At 35.9% G+C, this 21,518-nt stretch overlaps 1 protein-coding gene across 1 annotated transcript in view; it reads right to left on the bottom strand.

Annotated features, from left to right (window-relative positions):
- Nucleotides 1-21,518, bottom strand: part of UBR1 (ubiquitin protein ligase E3 component n-recognin 1) — a 53,822-nt gene that overhangs the window by 23,261 nt on the left and 9,043 nt on the right. The window contains exons 4-26 of the mRNA XM_010024760.1: nucleotides 20,637-20,767; nucleotides 19,101-19,239; nucleotides 17,452-17,514; nucleotides 17,132-17,255; nucleotides 14,430-14,537; nucleotides 13,893-13,981; nucleotides 13,008-13,106; nucleotides 12,212-12,369; nucleotides 11,486-11,585; nucleotides 11,055-11,183; nucleotides 10,049-10,229; nucleotides 9,094-9,155; nucleotides 8,765-8,875; nucleotides 8,008-8,073; nucleotides 7,744-7,845; nucleotides 7,089-7,152; nucleotides 6,570-6,694; nucleotides 5,577-5,629; nucleotides 4,635-4,737; nucleotides 4,057-4,105; nucleotides 3,741-3,895; nucleotides 2,205-2,304; nucleotides 391-500 (exon numbers count right to left, since the gene is read on the bottom strand). Of these exons, the coding sequence (XP_010023062.1) occupies nucleotides 391-500; nucleotides 2,205-2,304; nucleotides 3,741-3,895; nucleotides 4,057-4,105; nucleotides 4,635-4,737; nucleotides 5,577-5,629; nucleotides 6,570-6,694; nucleotides 7,089-7,152; nucleotides 7,744-7,845; nucleotides 8,008-8,073; nucleotides 8,765-8,875; nucleotides 9,094-9,155; nucleotides 10,049-10,229; nucleotides 11,055-11,183; nucleotides 11,486-11,585; nucleotides 12,212-12,369; nucleotides 13,008-13,106; nucleotides 13,893-13,981; nucleotides 14,430-14,537; nucleotides 17,132-17,255; nucleotides 17,452-17,514; nucleotides 19,101-19,239; nucleotides 20,637-20,767 (2,421 nt within the window). The remainder of the gene's footprint in view (nucleotides 1-390; nucleotides 501-2,204; nucleotides 2,305-3,740; nucleotides 3,896-4,056; nucleotides 4,106-4,634; nucleotides 4,738-5,576; nucleotides 5,630-6,569; nucleotides 6,695-7,088; nucleotides 7,153-7,743; nucleotides 7,846-8,007; nucleotides 8,074-8,764; nucleotides 8,876-9,093; nucleotides 9,156-10,048; nucleotides 10,230-11,054; nucleotides 11,184-11,485; nucleotides 11,586-12,211; nucleotides 12,370-13,007; nucleotides 13,107-13,892; nucleotides 13,982-14,429; nucleotides 14,538-17,131; nucleotides 17,256-17,451; nucleotides 17,515-19,100; nucleotides 19,240-20,636; nucleotides 20,768-21,518) is intronic.

Consider the following 21,518-nt stretch of genomic DNA (forward strand, 5'->3'; position numbering starts at 1 on the left):
GATTCATGTATCTCAAGTCTTAATAAAGGCAGCCTGAAATATGCTTTCCCAAGTAAATTTTTATTTACCACTTGCTGTTATTTTGCAACAGAAATATGAGGAATAAAGTTTATGTATAAAAACATAATTACTGGAATGAGTTATCTAAGCAAAAAATGACCTAATACTTTTAAGTAACAATAGCAAGTACAATGACTTACAAGTGTTAATGCAGTATTCAAGAAACAATCTTGTCTGGGTGACATGGAAGGGGATATGTTCCAACAGATTAAGCTTCTCAAGAAATCATTGCAGCTGTAAACACTGGGTTATATGCAGGAATCATAACATCCTTCATAAAAGCGTTTTATATTACTAAATTCAGATCATACTTATCTCCCCCTTCTGTACCTGCAGTATCCAATTGACTGTGTCCTTCTGAGCCTCTAACTGAGGAACTCTTTTTAATCTTTCCAGAAGCGTTAACACACTCACAGCATTCAAGGCCGAGCTTCCCATTCCTTTACAAAGGTGAAAACAATAGAAAAGCATGGGTCTTCAGAGGAAAAAAAAAAACCCCATCAACGTTTTAATCTATTTACAATAATGTGCATGTCTTAAAATATTGCTAACTATAACACACAAACGTGAACAAAACCTGTGTAGTTACATTTCTGTTTTAATTTCATCTGTTTAGTCTGGTTAAATGACCTTTTCCGCTTGTAGATCAACAATTTTTGCAAGTGCCAAGAGCAGAAATACAGACAAAACCAGAACTGCCTTTTGCTTCAATGAGAGGCAGTAAAGCTCTTATAGCTTAAGTTTGCTAACAGCTTAGTGTGTACAAGCTTATTTCTATTTTTAAAAAAGATATATATATAATTACAGTGATTATTTACTTCCTCACACATTGGTAAAAGCTCGTAACATTCTAGGCCACAAGCACAAAGCATGCTTTAAAATGGAGACATTCTCTTCAGTTACATCTTTTTTGCATTGCTTTCCATTTGAAATTAATTTGCACATTTTTAGAAGTGAGACAAATTACAAAAAACCAATATTTATTTTTAATCACGTATCAGTAAGTTTTCCTACAAAAATACTGATTGTTTTCGCATCCCTTATGTATAAATGGGGCTTTGTTTTTTCTAGTTATGCAGAACTAAAGTTGACAAAGAATTCTCTAACGTTTCTCTTTTAGTGTACTCCTATAGCTGACATGAAGCTTCTAAAACAGAAATATGTTCAGTGTGATGACAGTATTTCTCCCTTGTTCAGTAATAAAAAAAAGTGAAAGCGGAGTGTTTTTCAAACTCAGTGATACCTCTTTACACAACACTTTTTAAAAGCTAAATAAAGGCAGTTCAGCATGAATTTAGTATGTAGGAGGTATTTAAGAGACATGCAGACGTGGTACTTAGGGACACAGCTTAGTGGTAGACTTGGCAGCGCTAGGTTAATGGTTGTACTCCATCTTACAAGTGTCTTTTCCAACCTAAACAATTCTACAATTCTGTGGTTTTACTTCACAACTCTTATCTCTGTTTCATCTCTCAAATGTCAATTATGTTTAGCTTGATAATAGATTATTATTTTTTTTTTAATTTATCCTTACACAGTGAAGCAGAAACTCTAGGTAAGATTGAAGATTATCTAGAAAATGTAGACTCAAACTCCCACTCACTAATCTTGAATGTAAGATTAGGAAGTGTTCGGTAGGAATTTGGAAAAGTAAAGAAAAAGAAAAAAGCACACTTCATAGCCACTAAGTTTTGCTTCTGTTACCACTACCATAGTAAAAGACTTTAACTTGCAGATAAATCAATAATTACACAGTTCAGGAGTACAAAATATGGAGGTAGTTCACTTAAATCCACTGTCATTTTTCAAAGAGTTCTTAGTTTCCATGTCAGTAATATTGTTGAAAAGCAGAACTATTTGCAGTTATCTAACATAACACTAGAATTACTTTTCTATTTCTTTCAAAAAGATGCACATCTCTTCAACATATCTGGCAGTTGGGAACAAAGGAAGCTAGTCCAAACATGGTTTCTTGATTATTAAAATTAATAAATAAACAAATCTTTCAGCGGTTTTTAATTCTATAGCAAAAAGTAAACCCTTTCTGACTAAAATTACTGAATACTTTCTTCTAGTTTATTTTCATGCTTATAAAATCAAATTAGCCTAATTTACTTTGCCCTTTTGAAGAAAAGGAAACATACGTGTTGCTTTGTGATAAAAATCAAAGGTTACTTCTTCTTCTGGAGACTTCTGTAACTGCTGTTTCTCTTCTAGTAACCCTAAAGAAAGCAGATGAAGCACCTGAAAAAGGAGAAAAATAGTAAATCTCAAACTGGCATATAAAATAAGGATGTTTATATACTATATGCTGATTGTGTCCATGATAAAACAGAAATGAGAAAAAGTGCAGAGATTACACCTGGAAAGTAAAATAATAATGCACAATAGAGTTATCCTGCATTTTCCTGCCCCTCTGCTCTCTCTCATGAGACCCCAATTGGAATATTGTGTGCAGTTCTGGTGTCCTCAATGTAAGAAGGACACGGAACTTCTGGAGCTAGTCCAGAGAAGGGCCACAAGGATGATAAGGAGGCTGAAGCACCTCTCATATGAAGACAAGCTGAGAAAGCTGGGGATGTTCAGCCTGGAGAAGAGAAGGCTGCATGGAGACCTCATAGCAGCCTTCCAGTATCTGAAGGGGGCTAACAAGGAGAGGGACTCTTCATCAGGGACTGTAGCAATAGGACAAGGGAGAAAGGGTTTAAACTTAAACAGGGAAGAAGTTCAGGTTAGATATAAAGGAGTAGTTCTTTACAGTGAGAGTGGTGAGGCACTGCGAACAGGTTGCCCAGAAAAGTGGTAAATGCTCCATCCCTGTTCAAGGCCAGGCTGGACAGAGCCGTGGGCAACATGGTCTATGGTCTAGTGTGAGGTATCCCTGCCCACAGCAGGGGGGTTGGAACTAGATGATCTTAAGGCCCTTTCCAACCGTAACTAGTCTATGATTCTGTATTATTTGCATTAAAATCAACAGTTACATACACTTTACATTAGTAGCATATGAATCTTGTCATTTTGGTGATATAAATCTATGAATGTTTGGTTAATTCCATAATCCAAAGATTAGCTGGTGAGGCATTAAATAATCTATGCACTCTAATTAACAAAAATTCAACCAGTCTGTAAATCCAGGTCCTGATCCTATAAATATTTAAAACCAAACAAACCCCCAACTTCAATAATATCAGTAATTACTTTTTTTTTTTTTTTTAGAAAGGCATTAAATCACTGTAAGTACTTACAAAATCATATTATTTCATGACTGAGGCCCCAAAGACATTTATGTATTTGGAGATTTTGCAGCTTACAAGATGAAGTAACTACAATTTCTTTAAGATGACTTATTTGCACATGAAGTTTCAAGAAAAAGATGTGGCAAGGAGAATTACGTATTGAAACAGTTTCAGTGATGAGGCAACACAGGGGGGAAGCAAACCAGAAAACTGAAGAGTATTCCAAATTTAATACTATTATGTTTCACATCTTTATTTTACAGCGGAGATAAATAAGTAGAAATATTTCCTTTGTCAGTAAGATTTATAAAAACAGGTTTGGGGACAAAAAGTAAGTTTTTATCATTCAAAACTGAAGTTTATCTTTACACATTTTGATCTTATATGCAGTTAACATGCTCCACACAGGAATGATCACAGGAAGAAGACTAATGCTAGCCATACCATTTGGATCATAGCTTCAGTCCACAGGTGGGTTTCTAGTTCTACTGCTCTCTGAAGAATGGTCCGCAGTATGTGCATCATAACGTCACAGTTCAGAATCCTCACCACGTTGCTGAATGCAGGACTGAAGTCTGGAGGAGGAGGTGGTGGCAATGCTGGAAAGCAGAGATGAACAAATATATTAACAAATTGGTTTCTCAAAGACTGCAGGTTAGAAGTAGAGAGCACAAGACATATCCCCCAGAACTCACTTTATATGCACTACATACACTACTGAATTATCACATTTGTTGAGCCATCAGATTCAAATTTTTACCTTCATCTCTGTTTTCTTGTTTTCTTCTTTTCTTTTGTGTATGTTCAGCCTGCAGAAGAAGTAGTGGTGTTATATCAGCATCTCTACAGAAGTACACAATGAAACAATAAGGAAACTCTAAACTTGAAATGTGGCAAGATATATAGTCAATACTTGGTCATGTAACTAGAATCTTGTCTGACATTTGCTTAACTATACGCATTTTGCATTTCAATTTGTAGTAGAGATAAATAAATGGACATACTTGCTTCTTCAGTAAGAGTTATGAAAGCAAAGTTTGGCCATTTCCAGTTCAAAGATAATTCTGATATTTTGTGCTTAGCATTAGCATAGTTAATACAGAAATCACCATAGGGAAAACACTAACACAAACCATACCACATCAATTTGTATTAACAATCTTCATTAGAAGTTTAGTTTTGAAGTTACTCTTCACTGAATATATATATACTACATATACTCTTCACTGAATCAATTTCTTCAGATTCCATTAATTCCTTTGATTCAGCAACAATCTTTAAATATTGACAAGCATGTACTATTTTTCAGCCTTTGAGAGTGAATCTTACAGTGCTTACCTTGCTGTGCTGGGTCTTAGTATAATGATAAAAGAACATATTGAACTCCTTCAAGCATTCATCTTTCAGTTCATAAACTCCATGGCCAGACACACCTGGTTTCCTTACAGAGAAATATTTCATAATGTACATATTAATATGTATGTTCAGCACCAATCTGAATGTCAACAAAGTAGGAACACAATTTACCTATCAGGCCTCTGACAGGTAAATTCTTTTTAACTTTATGGCTTAGAATTTCAGACATCAGATGTTGTTGTATGAAATTCATTACTTTCTTTAACCAAGGTACAAAACAAGTAATATGAACAACTACTTTCCAGCCAGTGACATTTTTTGAATCTTCCCGGTAATTCCCATAGCAAAATTCCTAGTTACACCTATAGTTGCCCTTGATTAAACATAAGCAAGACTCATGAAATTTAAAATAAGGTATACTAATACAAGTAAAATTACAAGACATTTTTGTGTTTAAAATAGCATACATTTCAGCTAGCTTTTCCTTAACTGCTCAATTGATTGTTCTATATTTGCATTTACTTATATGTTAAATAAAATTACCTCCCACCTGAAAGCTACAGCAAGTTAGCCACTAAATAACACCTAAACCAATAATTACTTGGTGATCGTCAAAGGTACAATGAATTGTTAATGCTCCCAACCATCTTTGAAATATAATGAACTTCCAAAGCATCTCCCATCAGGATCTGAGATTACTAAACATCTGAGACCCCTCAAACTGAATTTGAAGAGGAGGCAAAAGGAGAAATGCTGCAGCTTTGGATATTCCATATACTTTTCTTTCCTATTTGTATCTAAAAGTATATTCCAAGACAGCAAAGTATTAGCTGAGACTGTGCAGCGCAGTGTGTTTAATCCATATAATCCAAGAGATCTCATTTCACATTCAAGCTACTTACAAAACAAGTATCAAGAACTTACTTAAATGTAGCCACTTTATCAATTACGTTCTCCAAGCCAGTTTCATTGTTCTCCTGGTAAAAAATTTAGTTTGGGATAAATACACAATGACTCAAATATCTTCAGTCTTATGCTAGGTGTAACAAAAATAGACGTACAGATTTTTGGTTTATTAATGAATTAATATATTTTGCCCACTGTTATTCAGAAAGCAGATATTCATAACAGACAAGTTACAAGGAAGCACCAAAGACAGATAATACTTTCATTTAATCTTGTAAAATTTTATTTATAACACAGCTCATCTCAGGGAACAAAGCAGTGCAGTACCCAACCCCAGTGGACGGAAAATCAGAGTTTCAGCCTCTTGACCCACTGAATGTGGATCATCCATTATTGGTTTCTGATAATATTCCAAGCTATTTAATTTACAATAAAACTGAAGGGTTTTTTGCACTGATTGCCAGCCCTGAAAACTTGCCCATGCGATAGCTTCTAATCCACATCACTCTCCTTTGCTTGAATTTTAAATTGGAATAGAATGGCAAGGAAACCCGTGCTTTCAAATAGACCTGTACAACACTTGATTTCCAATGGACCTGCCTAGGATTAAGTGACCAAAATTTACACAGTCGGATTTATTAATGGTACACAAGGCAGAATGGAATCCAGCTGCAGGGTCTTAAAGGGCCAAAAGATAAAATAATTTTTAAATTTTTCTTTTTGAATGTTGGAGAAGTACAGCTGAATATTCCCAAACCTTTCTCCTCTTCATCAAAAAGCACAACCCCTTCACAAGGCTTTTCAGATTAGACCATACTTGAATCCATGACATTTACCTTTACATCAGTAAGGTGTGTAAGCCCCTTTGTCATGCTATATTGTAATTCTAAAACCAACATTTGAGCTTTATATCAGAAATAAAACACTTCCATATAAGGACATGGAAGCTAAAGAAGAGAAAGACTTAAGAAAAAGTAAATTGAGGAGAAAAGTAAATAAACCAGGACTCACATTTTCAGGCAAGGACTTGGTAATTGCACTGTGAGCCATTGGCTCAATACATAAGAGATGAATGATTTCCCTCATGATAACATCTTCTTTGGCCACATTACTCACTCCAGGCACATATCTTTCCCCTACCAGAGTGAACCAAAGGAGAAGGAAGGCAAATATGACAGTTATAAAGCAATTCTGAATTTTGCACAGAAGTAAAGCTACTGCTAAGATGTTTCATAGTCTAAGTTTGCATTTGCCAGAAACCTAAGTGTCTGAGAGGAAAAGTGCCTTTTAGTCTGGCTTCCTAACAAAATGGACTGAGACTGAGTTTCTCTTCATATTCTACTTTAATAGTCAATTATGAAGATATCTAATACTATGCAATCCTTATTGCTCCCAGCTGACAAATACTTGAGTTACTAAACCATCTATTTAAAATAGGAATTCTCCAGTAGTCTTCCCATACCATCTATGTTAAAGTTATTAAGCCTGTAATAATCCATTACTACAACAACAAAGAGAAATGAAACTTACCCACAACATAGATTAGAATCTGTAGCATCTCTTCTATTAACACATTACATTGTTTGATCAAATCCTACAAGAATTAGAGAAATTAGTTAAAAAAAATAGAGAAAAAGGAAGGAAAAATACATTAAATGACTCTGAGCTCAACATTCAGATGTATCACTTCACTGAAGCACTGTATAGTAAGAAGAAACATCCAATCTAACAAGCTGGAAAAAATGCCTGTACTTGTAGAAGAGACTTTATTCTGCAATTGAAGTGCAAGATTCAAACAGGAAAAGAAACAAGAGCTAAAAATATATCTAGAATGAGGTGTTATATGGAAGTTCAGGCCTCAATAAGTAGCACAAAAATCCAAGAAACTCCCAGACAAAATAAGAACACGTAAAATTACTTGAGACACAGGAATTCTACGGAAAAGTCATTTATGTGGATTTTGAAAGATGCCCTGTGAAATAAAGGTCAAGGAGGGCAAAACCTGTTTGCTAATTTTGAGTAAGCCTCTCCAAATGCCAAATACAAAATCATTTATCTACCCACTAGGTCCTGTGTTGACCGACTTTCAGTGTGGTCATAAAAATCAACAGTAGCCAGCATTTTGTATTAGTGCTCCATACACTCAAAGCAAAGAAATCAGTCCTCAGAAATACTTGCCACTTACTTGATCTTTGGTGGGCTTGATCCTTTTGAAAGCATCAGCAAGCTCATATCTCTGCAGTATCAGCAGGAGAAACTGGTTTGGATCCATAAGAGATGCACCTATCTATCAAAAAGCCCAAACTCATATGAACACCAGTTACCATCACAGTTCTTCATTTATTATGAAAAATACTCTTTTACCAAGGAAAAAATATAATTATACATATTTAATTAAAATTAAAAGAAAAGCCATGAAGAGTTTGAGTCAAGCAAGCAGTGACTATACCTGGAGCATGATGATGTCTTTATCATACATCTCTTCTCTGCATTTAACATCTTGATAATAGAATACCTGAGAAACAGGAAAACAAATTTTAAGCAGAAAAAGGAATGCACTACCAAACATGCACCAGTTAATGTCTGAGGCTTTTTTAAATTATAAAACACTGGAAAGTCCTGTGTTTCTTTCAAACAGACATGTACTTTGATGAAATTGAAAAACATCTTTTCACCCATCCAGGGAAAGCTCATGCTGTACTTTTTCAGACCCCCTTCTAAGACAACATAATTATAATTGCTGCTACTGATTAAAATCAAAACATCCTCCTTCTCCCTCCCCAGTTCTCAGAAGGACTACTCTACAGGGGGCTACCAATATTTATTTTGATATCACCAAAGGGTCCTGTGAAAGATAAACACAAAGAATGTCTGCTGCCAAAGAAATACATAAAAAAAAAAAGTGAAGCCAAAGCAGGCAAAATACAAGTACTTAAAGGCAGTCTCTTCCTTTACTCTTGCAACCAAAATAGAAACAGTCATAAGAGATTAAAATACTTATCTAATATGGGGAGGAAAGCCATTGATGAAGCTGGAAACAAACCCAAGTCATCTAAATTTCCACTGAGAAACTCTTCTATTAGTATAGAAGTGACCCCCCATGACCTCGTTCTGAACTGGATGAAACCACCACTGGGAGCATTACTGAGGAACACTTGCATTCACCAGTAGGACCTACTCAGTACTGAATATTGTGTAGATTGTACCTGGCTTATCAGGGAGAGCCCATTCCTTCTCCACATCTCTGCAGCAACCTGAGCAACCAAGACAAGACATCGCAAAGGATATTCTATCAGCAGCTCCACTTGAAATTCTTCCTAGAAATAAAAATAAAATAAGCAAGAGTCAGTCAGTGATTTTAAAAGCCTAACTACTAATGAACAAAGACACATTGTCAGCTGCAAAATAACTTGTGTGCATGCCATAAGAGTTACAGGACAGAATCTGAGGGTTTTTTCTTTACCACAGTATTAATCATTAGAAGTATTTGGAAGTGGGGAGGAGGAGGGAGAAGAAAAGGAAAGAAAAATCTTACAGGAGAAACAAACTCATGTAATCTTGAAATGGTCCCAGTCTTGCTTAATCGTACATGAAGGCCTACAAAACCAATAGGAAAAGAATTAGAAAATCAAAATCAGTACAGTTTCTCCTCCAGCCCATTCTAAATGTTAGCTAAATCGTCTACAACTCAGAAAATTACAGGAAAAAAAAGTCAAAGTTTATTTAGGAAAGACTTGTTATGCTGGGGTTTTTTTAAATAGATCTCTTACATTATCACAACAGTTCTTACCAGTCTTACAACGTGCCTTATTATGAACATATTAATTTAATGAATTCATTAAAACCATTTGAATTGAGATATTATATAGTATTAGCAAAATCTTGCATTTAAATCGTATGTCAGTAATAACTAAATTTCAAGACTATAAGGCTTAATAGATGGTATCTTGTTATCAAATAATTTGATAAAGAATCTACAGCTTAACAATAGCACACAATTTCATTTGTATTTTACAGCAGCGATCACCACTGCTGTGGTCCTTTGTATTCTGAAAGGAAATCTGCCCTGGCATGCTGCAAACATGCCTTTTTGGAGGAGCATTTTAACAGTCCTTAAATACATGTGGTTGGAAAATAAATCTAAGCTACAACAACAAATAACATTCATTTTGACAAAAAAGGTAGAAATAGAACTACACAAATTCAAATAGTCCAGAGAAAACTGAAGATCTCATTAGAACATGAAACTTCCTTCTCGCCTTACTCTCTCCTGTTTAGAAAAATGTCCTCCAACCTCCATGGCAAACGTTTTTTGAGAAAACCTTTCCCTTAATGGGACATCCAGGGACAGGGTTGCCTGAACACGAGAATATCAAAGTCAGAGAGCAAATGATCTATGAAACTCAATCTAAATGTTTTCTAGAGTAAAGAAATAGATATTGATGATAAACATAATTCAAACAGCAATCAAAGCAGAACACATCACCTACCAGCAAGAGTTCTAGACAGTGGTAAATGTATGCTGACAGGATCTGCAGACACTCTGTAGGGTCTGCTCTCTAGAGTGTGGCCACACAAGTGAAACACCGTCTTTTCCCGTGAACGGCCATTTGTGCTGCACCTCATCACAGCTTTATGACATTCTCTGTAGGCCCTGAGCAACAGCTCTTCCTGGAATTTAAAATAAATGCAAGGTGTTATACTTAAAAATCATACATATGTACTAAAATTCCTCACTTGTTTTTTTCTGATGGCATAAACAGTTAGTAAAAACCCACAATATAATTACTACTCTGTTTTTTAATACAGAGAAGTACTGGAGTGGAGCAGAGGAGCATCCATTAAAACTAACTGAGCATATGCTTCTGTTCCAAAAAGCTGCTCTGTCAAACGCTCTAAAAATCTATGTTCTTATTTAAGCTGCAATATTTTACTACTTTGCATAGTTTGCACCCCAAATTGTATCAAGAAGCTCCTGTACTGCTGTAGTTCTTCCTTTCTCTCCTAGTGGGAAAAAGCAAACCAAAACAATCCAAATCAAAATGTCTCTAAGTTAACAAATTGTACAATTTCTTCCCTTCCCCCAGCAGAGAGATGAGCTCCAGCACTGATTAAGACAACTGAGAGTGCAATTACCCAATCTGTGCAGTTTCTGCAGTGCACTTTTGCAATTAAAAATTAACATCATATGCTTCAAAACTCTAAAACTTGACAGTGACACCATGAACCTAATTCTCAGAATCTTGAACTATGTGAAGTATTTTCTCTTCATGATTTGCCTGACACCCTGTGCAGCTTTGTTAGCTAGAGGAATATATTCTTCTGAGATCCCTTCTCTCTTTATCACACTGCAGATTAATTCTTTCAGAATCATTTTTTGTGGAGATCTGTATTGAACAATACTGAGCTGCTTTAAAAAGCTGCTATTTAAAAAAGCACTCAGGAATATTCACAAAAGGCACACATGTACGAATCCCAGACAATTGATATACTTACATCACAGGCACACCACTCCTGGAACATCAAAAGAATGTTCTTGAGCTGCATCTGTATAGCAATAGCTGCTTCCCAGTCAGGGTCCACCTCAATGTGCTGACCAATCTGTCTTTTTATCTCTTCCATTCCCTGAAATGGAGATGCCACAAAACATTCAAGCTAAATCAGTGATCATAGGCTTAAAACACCACAAAATCCCACGAATAAACGGTGAAGTATAGGTTGTTCAGGTACACGTAGCTAAAATTGATGAATATTAATTTTACAAAGTAAACATCACTTTTTACCCACCCAGGACAGGGACTAAAGAATTTATGATAATTGCAATATTATATTCCTTATTATCGCTATGGACAAAACGATGAGCAAAAGAAATGCTGTAATTTCTTTATAACAGCATATTAGAAAGAAATAATTTAAATGTGTTGTACCTGCATGCAAGTTAGAATCCTTAGGAAAGAAACAAATCCATCTAAAAACCGCTCCCTCAGACGATCTGTCCATAAAGTGGGCTTGCTGACTAAGACATACCTGTCCCCAAAGAAAACATTATCATCTTTTACTCAGACTTAACTTCTGTTTATGCTTGTATTTAAAGTGGCCTTTCTATTAAAACAATCAACTGCATCATCACATTACATCACCCTCCCCATCTCAAACTCCCTTTAGAATTTTCACCAAACACCAGAGTTGCTTGGTGCCACTCCATCATTTGAAACTAACAGATTTTTTAATTCCAAGCCATTTGGGGTTGTTTGCTTCTACATTATTCAGTTTATTAGTGTGATTTGAGACCTGTAAGAGTGGACAATGCTATGCAGATGAGGATTATACAGCTTTCCCAGAATGATAATGAATAGAAGTCAAATTTCCCATGCAGTCTTACAGAAGATATATTTTGTTGATTAAAGCAATTGTTACACAGAACAGTATCAGTGAAAAACATCAAAAATTGTCTTTATAGAATATAATTTTTGTAAGTGAACATTTTAAGTTTCCATCAAAATATAACATTGAAGTTTCATGTGTGTTTTTTGAGGGGTTTGGTTTGAGGTTTGTTTTTAAAGCAGTTTTATCAACAAATTCCTGAATTGAAACACTTCATCCTATCGTTTATGTTTTTAAGAATTGCTCTAGCTTCTCAGCTTTACACTTACCTGAGGTCATATATTACTGCATATACCCGGTTCAGTTTGTCCTGACTGTAACCTTGGAAGTTGAACTTGTCATTTTTGTCTAGGTACTCTGGAAGCACTTCTAGGAGTGTCTCTGTAATGGTGGTGATTACGTTTTGCTCTTCAATAAGATGCCGGGCCTGGAAGAAGAACATTATACATTTTCCTTCCTATTTTTTAATTTGAATCCAGTCTTTTTTATCAGAAATTACTTAAAGCACTTGTAAAGACTCCAAGCTACAAAAACTCCCATGGTATTTATTATTTATGAACACAATTTCTATCAACTTAGCATGTTTGTTCACTCTGACAGCTTCAACGTAACAGACATGCTATTTTTTTTCTAGAAAGATCATGTAGAAAAGGACTTTTACATCAGTATTTCAGGCAAGAAACATGTAACCTTTAAAAACCTACAGGTATGATTCCGTCCTGACAAGATTTAATATATTTAACCCCCAGAAATAGACACTTAACCATTTCTTTGTCCTCTCCCCCCACGTTTTTAGATTTATCTAAGAAGGTAAATGTGAACAGTAAATGGATACTTAATGCAGAGAATGATGCTGCCTAAAATTTATTTGCATTCTCGCTATCCTTTATTATGGATTTTCACATAAACTCCAGCTCCTGCTTACATATGAGCCTTAACAAATCCTAACATCATTCATTTTCAACTCAGCAATGCATAAAGCCTCTCTGCCAAGTACAGCAGCCTGCAAAGGCTAGCAATTCTCACATTCATTTTACATTTCTAGCTAACACAGGTTGTACGTACCAGAGTAGGTACAGTGAACATCTGAACCGAGAGTGCTGTCACAGAGAGAACTCTGTCGTGATCATCACTGATGTATTCTTTTTGCAGTGCCTTGTAATACTAGAAAGAGAGAACATCAGGGAAAATCCAGTGGGTAAAACAAGTGTTAGTTAAAAACATTTATTTTTATTTGCAAGAATTATATGTCAATGTCCTTCTTTTCTAATAGAAGCAGTTCAAACAAAAATGGCACAATGTCCTCAATGCACCAAAGCAATTAAATTTGTGCCCCACTGCCTTAATACTAAAGATAAGCACAAGTTTAACTGTTCTGATAGATTGGAACCAAAATATTTTTCCTCCTACAAGCATCTTCCCCAATAAAAGAATTAAATATCTGAAAAAAGGACTGATAGAGACATTAACTTAAAACAAGTGTTCCTCCTGCAATGACTTTCATGTAAAGTTATTCACAGCTGTCTAGAAAAGGTGTATACAATGACTGATGTTAAGCCTTTGATTGCTTTGTTTCAGTCCAGAGAAAACCATGAAGTGTCAGTGACCTTTATCAGGATTAAAGAGTCTCACCCTATAACAGAAAACACTTGGTCTTATGTTTTGACTATTTCTTAACTATTGTATCTATGTTTTAAAAAGAAAGATTGTTTTCAGTTTATCTGCCATTTCAAAGGATACACAGAATACTAACAATACTGCATTCAAAACAAGCACAAATACCTAAAGAATGAACCAACAACATTGAAATTAACACACTATTAAAATCTGCACAAGTTGAAGCTCTGCTTGTTGAAAATCCATTATTTACACTGAAACAGTTTTCAGGTTTAGGGGAAATTTTACAAAGCTAATAAAAATTCATAACATAAGAAACAAGTAACCACTTACTTTCACAAATTCCACAGCAAAAAGTTTTTTGTATTCCATTTCCATGAAAAAACTACTGAAGATAAGTTCATGAAGAACCTTCCTTGCCCCTGTGAAGAACCAATACAATGCGCATACTTTATTGTACTAAGATGCAGACTTTTGTGGAAAAGAGGAATAGATTATCAAACTAAAATCCTTAAAAGCCTTGAAATTGTTACAAAGTATATTAACAAAGTTATTAATATCTTTTTTCTATTTTTAACCTTTATTGGTATGTATTTAAAACACAGGGTAAGCATCAAGTCACTCATAGGCAGGTTATACCTTGTGAAAAGAGTCTTCAAAATATATAAAGCAAGAAAAAATGAAGAGGCAAATACATAACCAAAATATCAATTATCTCAGCCATAAAAATAAAGGCTGTATTAGAACCACAATATAAGAACTATGAAGAAATGTAACTCCACTTGCATAGCACTTATTTGCTTTTACATCTTTGTTGCTCGAAAAACTAATTTGCCTCTTCATAGTTAATAGCAACATGGATACACAAACCTTTATGAAGTTTTGCATCCCATAGCATCAACTTGCTTATGAAGCACGGCTTTTCAGATCCAGCTTCTTCTTTGAGACATATTTGACAAAAGATCTGGCGAAAGTCACCTATAGGGATAAAACCACTCATTTGTACAAGAATGCTTCAGTAAGTTACAAGAGGCACCAAAATGAGAACTACAGAAATCTGTTCTTTAAGAACAAGAAATCAAAGCAGGCACATCAGTATTGAATTATTCTTTAACAGTATTTTTTCTCAGTGAACATACACCCACATACTCTCTCCTTACTAATTTCTTCCTATTATTCTTACCTACTTTATTTAATAATCCAGTGATGCAGAAAAGTATTTTAAAATGAAAAGCATTTAGGCAGCTTTGCAAAGCAGATCCATAAGAAGAGTTCACTTCGCAGCACAGAAACACACAGGCTAAGCAAGTGTATTGTCCTGCTTTGGGCCCTGAAAGTCAGTCTTTTGCAGAACTTCAGAACATATTTTTATATTTTCTTGCACCTATCAGTAGAAAGAGTACTTGCTGAAGCAATTTTGGGGATCAACATATCAGAGTCACCCACTGGTTACTAACATTCAGAAATAAGCTCTTACATTACTAACTTCCACTGGGAAAGTGCAGCATCATGTATCAAGTCCCTGACAACCTGGAAATAAATAGTATTGAATTCTTCTTGATCCATGTTCTACCACTTGAAGCAAAACCAGGAAAAGAACAGGAATCACTAGATCACAAAAAAAGTTTCAGCTGAGTACAGAACATCAGGCTCCTCAAGGCATCCACATACATATAATCCAGAAGAACAAGGACAGGAGCTGGATTTCAATCTTTGTTCTTTAAGGGTCTCATAAAACATATTAAACTATCAGTTAACCTGTAAGAATTTCCTAACCCAAAATGCTGCACCTAACAAGGGAGACCCCTCTTTTAGTTTTAGCTTATCTAATCAGATAAAAAGGTAATGCTTAAACCACTAAAATTTGGGGGATTTGCTGGGGGCACTGACACTGGCTTGTCTATATTCACACAGAGACAACAGCTGAATAATCAGTTGTCAGCGGGTGTTTTAAATAGAGTAATCTCATAAAATTGAAAATAATAAGAAAAATTATCTAGGGAAAATCTGTGGATAAAAATCAAACTTTCACTAGAAACCATGAAATAAACCACACAGTCAAAAAAAAAGTGTACCAAAGACAAGAACTGCCTGCAGAAGAGCAAGAAAATACCATTAATGAAATAAATACAAAGCTGAAAAGAACAGAAAGCTAAAATCTGTAAAATCTTGTAAAGAATTACAAAAAGGTATAATTTACCTTTATAATACACAAAAAGGTATAATTCTGATGTATTTCAAGGGAAAGAACGGAAAGTAAATGTTCAGGAAAAAAAAAAAATTCTCTCTATTACCCAAGCTACAAAAGAGACTAAAGCAGATTCTCAGATTTACCCTATCAAAAAGGAGGATAAGCAGTGAGTTTAATCTCTGCATATTTGTACAGTGAAAAGAAATTTTACCATGGCTTTAGTTTGGAAAAACATAGGCATGACAAATAGAAATCCAAATTTGATTCAGAAGTCTTCTTTAAAATTACGAGCATCAAACACCACAACGTTTGAAAGTTTAAAATAGACTTTACACTACTGTAGGCTTAAATTTCAAACTAACAATAGTGTGCGTGCCTTTAACATAGTAGAATAGACCAAACTTTTCTAACTTACTAACACATAGAGAGAAAGGAATGTTCAGCTGGTGGGGGAAGGAACATCACAGGACTGATAACAAGTAAGGAGACAGTAAATAAGACCAAGGATGCCAGCCTTCAAGATAGCAGAGCGGTGCCCAACGTGGAGTGAGACTGGAACAGAACAGAAGCAAGGACACACCAACTGCTAACTCAGCACTAGGACCTCGTGAGTGTGCGCAAGCACTGAGGTCATTCAGTAAACACAGTGAGGCAGACTATCAGTGACCACCAGAGACTCCCACTTAGCAAGAAAGCACATGCTTAATTAGGATGTAAATATTATGATTAGTTCATGGAAACACTGTAAATATGCATGAGTATGCTAAATATACAGCTGCTGCTGGCAAGTAACCGGTGCACTCACCTTTGTGAAGCTATTTGTGTGTGCACCCAGTGCTGCAGTAAAGAATGCTGCTTTCTGAAACTCCACCTTGAGTCTTAGAGAGTTTCTCCAACCAACTTTTATGGTAACACTACTGTACAAGTTTTCAAATTAAGGCTTTTGTTTGCTTGTTTTACTGACACCGTCTAATTAATCGCTGCTATCAAACCTGAAGCAGAAATTAATTCAGGCAGAGGATATATGCTTTCACTAATGGACATGTTCTGCAGATTTCCACCAGCACTAAGGAGAGCAAAGAAGTCACTAAAATAGGGCACATGATGCTGAAACCAAGGATAATAAAACTTCTAGAAGAGAGAGCTCAAGCAGGGAAAGACCTCTATTTTCGCATGAAGGAACAGAAAAGTACTGCTGTCCATGACCACACTGATGGGTATAACCACCCATATTACTGTATTATTTACTTACTAATAAGGAGGAACATGAAAGTATTTTAATAAGAGACTATCTATATAACACTGCTAAAGATATTTTTGAGACAATTAGTCATTCAAATAGCAACATGGCATTATTGTAACAAAAATCAGCTATGCTTACTTGAGTAGCTCATGAGTTTGTTCAGCCAAGAACCCAGGCGTAAGGCAAACTTCTGGTGAGCCATAACATCAGCATGAAGAACCTCCACATGAAGTGGTCGTTGAGAAACGTTTTCAGAATGCCTCTAGGAGTCAGGTAAATATTAGTAGATATAAAATAAAGATAACATACATTTGCATATTTGTCTTCACCACCCATTACCTCTCCCAAGCAAATAAAGAAATCAGTTTGACACTATTCCTGAAGATATTGAACTATACCAAATATGGTGGGGTAAATTAGTTTGTTTTTTAAATGAGAAAAATATTTTGGAAAGTTACCTTGATTTCTTCTTTAGCTTCCTGACAAGAGGCATAATGTCCTGCTTTAACAGCCCTGCGACCCTGTTTAAAGAAAATATTGAGCATAAAGCCAATATAAAACAAAAGCAAAATATCACAAGCCTGATCCTTTCTATGTCTTTTATGTGTAAAAGAGAAACAGGGATCAACATCACTCATGGTGCTTTTAGACATCTAGAAGCAAATTAAAATTAACATAATTATCTTTAGAAAAAAGCTATTTTAAATTAGCCACAGAAAAACAAAGTAAAGTCTGGGTATCTTAATACTATTAGATAAAGAAAATTCATATACACATTAAAACAGACGAAAGGGGTTTCTGTAGAATACTTTGAATACAAACCACATCAACTTTCTTCCCAGCATAAAATACACTCATCCTGAATTGCTTTTCTGCTTACTTTCTTACTATTTCTTCTTTATATGAAATATTAGGGTATATAATAAGTGTGGGTTTGATGGATCTTCCAGTAAAGCCAAGAACAGGTCCAACTTAAGACTTTGAATTCTCCTTAAAGGAAATCAGAGGCATGGGCTTCCAAACCAGTTCTCCACAGAGCAGAACTTCACACAAGAAGAGAGGAAGTAGCTGTATGTTGTGGAACTATTATAATTAAAACAACGTAACCTAGATGTGTGCTGAAGAAGATGCTTTGTAAAACAAAGTCTGCTCAGCTCTGGATCTAAAATTTAGGTTTCAATCAAAATGAACCTTCATAATGGAAACTTAGAAAAGTTACTCTGTAAGTATGCATGTATATACATATTTTGCAAAACCTGCAACTGCAGGACAAGACTTGTAATTACATAAGACTGACACTGCTAACCAAATACAACAACTAAAATTTCATTACTGAACAAAGAGAAACAAAAAAGAAAAGAGTTTTTATAGATTAAAAAGGGATTCCAATATTAATGTTTTATATATACATATACAACAAATACATATACAACTATAGGAAAGTTTCTCTGTAGAAAAACACAGGTTTTGTACTTTCATGAAGTAAAAAAACCCATGGTTGCAATTAAGATGATTCAAACACTGATCATGCTCTCTCCCCTACCCCCAGTAGAAAAGAAAATTACATTACTGGTGTAAGGTCTTTACATGGGACATCAGTGTGAAAAATTAAGGAGTAAAATTGTCAGGTTCACCCATATTCCTTCCTGGATTCCTCCTGGTTTCATTTGCTTAATTTGAAGTTTTAAGATTTTGAAATTAAGTCTGAGCCAGAATGAGCACCAACTCTTGCAAAACATTAGGTACATTTCTAATGAAATTTAACAGAATGTGCATATTGCTGACTTGTGTGTTTTTCAGATAAATAAAACGTTTGTCTCAGCCATGAAAAAAGGGCAAAATAAAAAAAAAAAAAGCCAAACATGAACAGAGCAACTTCAGATAATTCAGCTTTTCCCTTTCTCAGGAAACTGGAGTTCTGTCCTGAAGAAAAAAATTAATAGTCTAAAAACATTCTTGAAGCAAGTGCTGATTAAGTTAACACTGCAACATTTCTCTCTCCTCAAGCTCCAGCATCCCAGCAACAAAGATTCTATGACCAAGAGACTATAGTAGCACTTCTTAATGATTAAAGAGTGACTGTCTCCGATATCCAAAATGCACTAACCTCTTTATCTATGGCAGTAGTATGCAACTGGGCTTCACCGAGTTCACAGCCAAGTGCCCTTTGCAGGCTATAGATGACATGATCGTAAGAATGATGTTCATCATTGAAAAGGACACAGTAGTAGCTGTCTACCTTCTCCCTGCTGGGAAAAAGTCAACAGATAGATCATCATGCAAATAAAAATAAAATGGTAAGTAGTGTCCTATCCAATACAAGCCACAGCTCGCTTGATAGCTTGAGAGAAATGTCAAATAGAAAAAAATTAAAGAAAACTAAGCATATTTTTCATGATAAAAATGAACCCAGGACAAAACTCCCCCTCACCACCTGTATCAGAAAAAGGCACAGAAACCATGCATCAAGTACAAAAGAGATTTTAACCTGTTCCCTTCACAAAGGAGCCACCTATAACTATAACCCATCTTTTCTGCCTCATGGAGGTAGTCGTGAGATGAGGGGTAGGCCTTTCTGACCTTGGCAATGCCTCTGGTGTAAACGGGCTGCCATCCACATCATCAATTGACTGTCCTTCCACATCTAGACCCTAATACCTGCTGTAGAGAGGCACCTGGGAAGGCAAGGTAGGCAGGGAGAGTGTTTACCTGCCACCATGAATGTGGACTTGCCTCTATTCACTCCTTTCCTTTAACCTACTGCCTTTAGCCTGGTAGTGGGAAGATACAGGATCTTGGGGTTTTTTTCTGTTAGCTGTCTCAGGGAAGGCAGAGCATTGCTCCACCAGTCTGCCTTTTTCCACACAGTTCCTGGTGCTCCTTAACCTTTCTACTTCCTCTTGTGACTCTACCACCAGGCTGAGTAGACCATCCACCTGGTAACACCTCACACAGCTGCACTCCCTGCTGCCATGTGTTACCAGTGAAAGGCTCTGGCACTCTATGCTGCCAGAGAACTGGACAGCTGTGTGTTTTTGTGGGAGCTCTGTCTGGGTTGCCGCATCCATTCTGGTGAGTGCAGGGGATATAGCTTTCTGCCAGGTGGATACCATAGTTATCCCCTTTCTGAGTAGGTGATGACCACCTTCTGAAGTCACCTCTTGAGCTGGTAGGGTGACTACACCCTTCCTGCACGCCTTGCCACACAAACTCCACACCATGCCCTGGCTAATCTGCCACACTGGTCACTGCTAAGCTGCTTTTTATAGGCACAGGAGTGGTTGCGGTTGCTGTGGTAATGCCCAGGCCTCTGACGAGAGCTGCCAGCTACCAACAGGTCTCTCCACTGCCCTGGCATTTCCCTGTCTCAGGAAACCCTACTGTGCACCAAGATTTGCCACTCTGGTGTGGATCAGGACAGCTTCAGAGCAGCAACCCTCAGCAACTTATGCAGTACAGTCAAATAGTACTTTTCCCATGAAGTATCAAAAGCTTTTCTCTATATAACCATAGGTCAAAAATGCTACAGTGCCATTTACAGGGATTTGGGCAATAATATGCTTGCATATATGTAACAGTAACACAGGAAAAATTATTACCAAAGTTTCTAATGCCTTAAAGAGAAAGTTGGAAATACTCCTACCTAGTTGTGAGCTCCGGAGGCAGTTCCTTCTCTTCTTCCCAAATAAGCATATCTACAATGTATTTTATCACAGAGGGAAACACTCTCCTAGAGTGCTCCATAATTTCTTCATTCAACTGACATTCAGAATTCTGTAAAACAGGAGATATTCATATGGAAAAGAAATTTTAGGAATGAAAAAAGAGTTGGCAGAACACCTTATTACTGTATTTGTTTCAGGAAATTAGTCTTTTTGTGATTTTCAAGCAAATTTATTTCACCTAATTTCTTCTCCTGAAAACTATTTCATCCCAAGGGCTCTCATTAGTATTCCAACAGTTCCACCTACCTTTTTTTACACATCCAGCTTTTATCTGGGAACAGACTATGAAAGGTCTCATTAAATGTGTTAGGAAACTTCAACTTTTTTTTAAACTTAAGAAAGCTGGTTAACAGCTTTCTGTACACCTGAAGATATTGAAAGTTTGCAGTCTAGATCAAAATTCTTCCCCTATATTTCTTGCTCTTCTGTGTATTACATTAGACATCAAACATTTTGACACTCCTAGAACAGAATCATCCAAGAAAACCTAACTCCTCTTTTCAGAGGTCCCATCACAGACCTAGAAACCATTCAAAATATTCCTGTGAACTGACATATTTTCCAGCCATACAGATAAAGCTCATTAAGTGAATTGTCTACATCATATAACATTATTAATTCTTTCCATAAGCATTTAAGCAGGAGAGAAAATAAGGTTATAAGTAAAGAAAATTAATAGCAAATCTTCACTTCAGAATGAAGCAATCAATATTCAGGTACAAGACATAGATACATTGCAACATATTGTTAAAAGACAGTTTTAATCCAAATGCCCTGATGACCTTTTCCATGTACCACCT

This window comes from Nestor notabilis, unplaced genomic scaffold, assembly GCF_000696875.1.
Source record: "Nestor notabilis isolate BGI_N333 unplaced genomic scaffold, ASM69687v1 scaffold3132, whole genome shotgun sequence".
Classification (NCBI taxonomy): domain Eukaryota; kingdom Metazoa; phylum Chordata; class Aves; order Psittaciformes; family Psittacidae; genus Nestor; species Nestor notabilis.